The sequence below is a fragment of the Cyprinodon variegatus genome, unplaced genomic scaffold (genome assembly GCF_000732505.1).
Source record: "Cyprinodon variegatus isolate N-32 unplaced genomic scaffold, C_variegatus-1.0 Scaffold238, whole genome shotgun sequence".
In the NCBI taxonomy this organism is placed as follows: domain Eukaryota; kingdom Metazoa; phylum Chordata; class Actinopteri; order Cyprinodontiformes; family Cyprinodontidae; genus Cyprinodon; species Cyprinodon variegatus.
The window spans coordinates 991,343-996,973 of record NW_015150691.1 but is presented as its reverse complement, the minus strand read 5'-3'; the positions used below and the strand labels follow the sequence as shown (position 1 = coordinate 996,973).

At 36.8% G+C, this 5,631-nt stretch overlaps 1 protein-coding gene across 1 annotated transcript in view; it reads left to right on the top strand.

Moving 5' to 3' along the window:
- The first annotated feature begins 559 nt into the window (after positions 1 to 559).
- The window catches only part of LOC107089104 (ras-related protein Rab-40C-like), a 6,351-nt gene continuing 1,279 nt past the window's right edge, over positions 560 to 5,631 (top strand). Inside the window, exons 1-5 of the mRNA XM_015381668.1 lie at positions 560 to 1,251; positions 1,332 to 1,392; positions 1,475 to 1,535; positions 3,297 to 3,374; positions 4,908 to 5,130. Coding sequence (XP_015237154.1) covers positions 1,098 to 1,251; positions 1,332 to 1,392; positions 1,475 to 1,535; positions 3,297 to 3,374; positions 4,908 to 5,130 — 577 coding nt within the window. The 5' untranslated portion in view covers positions 560 to 1,097. The remainder of the gene's footprint in view (positions 1,252 to 1,331; positions 1,393 to 1,474; positions 1,536 to 3,296; positions 3,375 to 4,907; positions 5,131 to 5,631) is intronic.

The window sequence follows — 5,631 nt, the reverse complement described above, 5'->3', positions numbered from 1 at the left end:
TAGGCTAGGGTTGGGACATACAGGACTTAATTCAATGTTACAGTTAATAAGGGAAACATTAAAAAGGAAGATTTGACGTCTCTGAAGAAACTGAAACAATAGTACCTGTAGGAAATATATACAAAGAATACAATTGAAAAAGAGTCTTAGACATGAAAAAGAGCAGTTTAGTCAGGTAAACATTTTAAGGAAAAAAGCTTATGATACGTCTATATAAGAGTCTGTTTCATTATTTATTGGAAACAGGATAAGTTTTTGTATTTTTATGAGCATCTTTTTTTTTTATCCACTGCCAACCGCCATTAAAATTAAGAAGAAGGCGAAGAAGAACAAGACTTAGCAAACGGTGTCACTAGCATGTGCATATACACACATACTCATTTTTATGTGAGTTTGTGTGGATATAGATTGATAGATAATATGCAGATTGGTGCATATCATTGAGGTATTTATTAATAACTTCCCTCTGACATCCTTGATGATCACACCCCGGTCTGGTAGGTGGCGGTAAATGCACCTTAAGTCCATTGCCACACACCAATAAAAAACATAAGAAGAAGAAGAAGAAGCATCGGCGTCACTGCCCTGCGGTTCCCTCACAGCGTCGGTACTGTCGGAAAGGCCTTGGTTTGACTTCAACATTTTATTCTTTCGTGATTAAAACACGGCTTACACAGATTGTTGGTTGATTTAGTATAGTTAAATGTTAGAGAAGACGAGGTAGTTTTAACTTTACCGCTGTTTAAATAATGTAGCGCTAACATTTATCTTCGCTGGCTAGCTAACGGGTAAGCTAGCAGCCAATGTTGTTGTTTAGATCGCTGACTAAAACGAGAGTCTAATACTAGACGCCTGGAATAATATTTGTGTATTTAAGTTCGGTAAGAAATATCATGTATAACGCTTAAGCAATAGAGGCAAACAAATAAATATTTAGATACTAATTGGAATACTAGCTAGCCAGTTAGCCAGCGCTAACGTCAAACAGCTGTCTACTGGCGTCCGCTGACTCTCTGGGGACCCTTCGGGTTGTCCTTTAACACCGAGCCACTGATAGTTCCTGGGGAGCTTCTAAAGCTCTCAGTAAACCTGATCCAATGCGTGGTATGATGGGAACTCAAACCAGTCCAGTCAAGAGCTACGATTATCTCCTGAAATTTCTCCTGGTGGGGGACAGTGACGTCGGTAAAGGCGAAATCTTGGAGAGTTTGCAGGACGGATCTGTTGAGTCTCCATACGCCTACAGCAGTGGTAAATATCTGCTATCTAGTGCTCGGTTGCCTAGAGTGAAATTGGTAATCTAATTGCATCTATTTTCTGTACGCACATAGGCATTGATTACAAGACCACCACTATTCTTCTGGACGGAAGACGGGTGAAGCTGGAGCTATGGTGAGGTTCTAGACTTATTAAATTACCGGTCTGTTGTGGTTTCATCATTTTATTTAGATCCACGGTTCTACATCTTTAACAGGGATACATCTGGGCAAGGCAGATTCTGCACCATCTTCAGGTCTTACTCTCGTGGAGCACAGGTAATATCTAAAGACGTTTCAATCTGTGTCTTTATTAAGTTACATGTCCAACAAGTTGATTGCATCAGATACATGTTCAAATATGCTCATTTTATGTCATAACTGGCATCATTTGCTTGGATTCATGTCTGATTCATAAAATCTTGTGTGTATTGGCCAACATGTGACTCTGTATGTCTTATGTGTTCGTAAATAAGGATATAGCTGTATATAGTTGTTTACATTCCAAACTTATACTACGTTAAGGTGATGTAATCTCCGACAACATGGTTTTAACTAGGGCTGAAATAATTAATTGATTATTAAAGTATTGGTCAACTAATTTTGTAATTGATTGTTAACTGGAGTGTTGACACTCTTAAAACATGACTATACCTGACAGAGCAACACACTTTGAGCAGTAATTATACAAAAATTGTAAATAAATTTAAACATTTTGCATTTAAGATAAAATCAGTATGGTCTATCCAGAACATATACTTTGCGATCCTTAATTGATAAATCAAAAAATGTTTGACCGAATAATCGATGAGCAAAATTATATTTAGTTGCAGCCCTAGCTTTATTCACAAATATACCAAACAAAGTTAAAAAATATATATATATGTTTTTCGTATTCACACTATTGTAGCAATCTAATAGCGCGGTCCGCAACCTGGCTGACAGCAGTTTATTGTTTTGGGCTTTAAAAAAAAAAAGTAACTGTTCTCTCAGAACTTGAGAGAACTGTGCCACGATACAGAACATCAAGCTTTTCCATCTAACATAAATTCCTTACTTTAGTGAAAAGAAGTTGCTAGAGGCAGCTGAATAGTTGCTAAGTTGGACACAGTGTTGGACAGTCATCTAGTTTTTCCAGAGGCAGGAGAGGGTAGTGTTGGTTTTCAAAATATATTGAATTTGAATATTATTCTGATTATGATTAGTGTCTGCTTTACATTGTTTTAATGTAAATGTATAGAAAATTATTATTTGCAAGGTGTGGCGGTGCCTTTTGATCAATTTGAAGTAGAGAAAAACTGCATTTTGAACAGTACATAAAGAGCTGCTGCAAATGGTCAAAATGGTAAAGCTTAACTACTGCTTACTGGAGAATGACCGATGCATGGGCTGATAGTTTAGGCCAGTTCTTCTTTTTATATCAGTTACTATGTGCAAGCATTTGCCAATTAATTAATTTAATTAGTAGCATGCCTTAAGATCACAAGCAGTGCATACATTGCTGCTCCCTCTATTTGCTACCCATTCTTAATGTTTTGATTTTTAATATTGTTGTTTCTTCTTTTTTTATATCTTATAGACTTATGTAAAAGTAATTGTGATTGGCCTTAAAAAAATTCTGCATCAGTCAATCTCTACTGTTCATGCAAGTAGCATTCATCTTGAATGCGGAACTCGGGTACCATCCTGTTGCAACCAAGTTTCTGACTTGAATTTTAGACTTTAAGGGTCATTCCAGTTTAAATTTTCTTGAAACTTGGACATTTGGACTTCCATTGATAAATCCCATTGTTATGGGGGTGTGACACAGAATTTGTAATGTAGATAAAGAGTGTTGGTTAGTACTTAGAAAGAAAAAACAGTCAAACTTATCCAAACCAATTTTAAGATTTTCTTTTCTTTTTTTTTTTCTTTTTTTTGTTGTAATAAAAAAAATACCTTTTTGACAATTTTTATCCGATACAACTGTTGGAGCTTATGTCCATCCTTATTCGAAGTAAAATCCTCTAAACTATTGATGTGAACTTCTTTTCTGGTCAGGGCATCCTGCTTGTATATGACATCACTAATGGCTGGTCGTTTGATGGGATTGATCGCTGGATCCGGGAAATTGATGAGGTAATCACCCTAACCTATGCACAGTTGACTAAAAAACGAACTTACTGTTACTGACTGTGCATTTCCTTGCAGAGATATTCACCTCCCTTGAACCTTTTTCTTTTTTGTAGCAAACCTAAGTCTGTCATGAAATTTTGCTGGATGATAAATCGTCCAAACGTGGCATAAGCCAGATTGATGTGTAATTCATTCTGAATTTGACACAGATCGATCAGGGAAGCCTCCTGTAGAAAGTGCTCGCAAAAGGGAGGAACATTCAGTAGTATTCTCCGAGCTGATTGGGTACCTGCCTCCCATGTCATTTTTTTTTTAGCCAATCACAGCAGCAGTAGCAGCTGAGACAAATCACTTTTCTTTATTTGTTTCATGGAGTTAACTGATGAATCAAACTTTTACCAAATCCGGTTGGGAGAAACGCATAAACATGCAACATAATCTTCCTGTCCAAAAAGGTAAAAAATTACCTCCTTTTGCTCATCTTTCAAAAAGAAATGGAGGCTATTCCAGCTGTTAGCGCAGCCATGTTTGTTTTGCTTCAGCCCTCCATCTCTAATTGATGCGATCTCACTATACGTGTCACTGGTCCAAAACATTTCTGTATCGAGGAGAACACTTCTGCTGGCTCCTGACAAGATGTATTTTCAGGAGTTTGTGAATTCACAAATCCCATGACAATTCATCAGTTATCCCAGGACTGACTGTGGTAAATGATAACAATGTAGTTCAGTTTGAATCCAAATTGCTCCAAGACTGTAGCTGTCTAATTCTGATTTAAAACCAATTCCTTCTGTTTACCCAAATTTCAACTAGCATTTCTCTCTGACTTGCTACTCCTCAGTCATGTGGCTCTCACTCTAAGGAAATGAGAGGATTGGTGGGTGTATTTAGTCATTCAGTCTAGTAAAAAGATGGAGATGCAAGGTATAGAAACAAGCATGTCCACGGATATTATCGAGCTAAATGATTGAATTATTTATCACGACGGATCAAAGCACACCTACACAAAGCAGAGAGACTTGTAAAGAAGAAAATGGTGTTTTAGAAATGAAAATCTGAAGTGCCTTCTTGTATTTCTGCATTCAGCACCCTTTAATAGACCTTATAATGAAGCTTTCCCTTTTCTTAAATTTCTGTTCATTGAAGTGTTCTGATTTGTAACTGGACTGTGCTTCAGCTACGTCTCTACAGAGAACGGGGAACATCTTCAGTCTGTAGATTAGCAAAAGCTGGAAGAAATGCACTAGATAGTGGTTCCACAAAGCATTAACCAATGCTTATACTGAACTTATGGATCATTTTTCTTTTTCAACTTTAAACACTACTTAGTGGTGGTCTCTTGCAGTGATGCAATAAAAGATGCTGATGACTTTGGTTGTTACTTTAATTGTTTTGTTGTTTTTTTTTACAAGAGATTGTTTTTTCCTTACTATCCTAATGTGGTTTGAAGTCTATGCCTAGAAGATGAGTGAAGTCATTCAGTAGGTAGAAGTGACTGAAACCCAGAGTCACAGCAGCTTTTCCTTTGTCTTTCAGCACGCTCCAGGCGTTCCCAGGATCCTTGTAGGGAACCGGCTTCACCTGGCCTTTAAGCGGCAAGTGCCTACAGAGCAGGCGAGGGCTTACGCTGAAAAGAACAGCATGACCTTTTTTGAAGTCAGCCCTCTCTGCAACTTCAACGTTATCGAGTCCTTCACTGAGCTGTCGCGTATCGTGCTAATGAGACACGGGATGGAGAAATTTTGGAGGCCCAACAGAGGTGAGTCTGTCAACTGCTTTTTTTTTTGTGTGCATTTTTTTCTGTTTCAAAATGAACATAGTAAAAAATACATTATTGAATATTTGCAGAGAAAAAATTCTTATACAGATTATAATTACAACTTTTTTTTATTTGAATATAAATTGAGAAAGTTTATGTAAGTCAAAACTGCCACAATTTTTACAAAAAATTAAATGAGAAAAAGGTTTTAAGTGTGAAAAAAGTTCTTTGATGTATGCCTCTATTGGGTCAGTAACATTTACTGGAGGAGAATGGAAAATTGAAATAAGAATAGTAAAAACAAAAAGGCTTCCGTTTTTATTTTCTATTGTCTTTAAAAGTAAAGTCCAAATTTTTTATTCTGCTGGCTAAAATTTCCAAATTAAAAGCGTTAAGAAAACTCTGACATGGTTCAGAAAACGGTCTCAAACGTTTGCCTTACTAACAGAACGATGCTTTCTTATTTGATCTAGAAAACACTACTAGTCTTATGGCAAACTA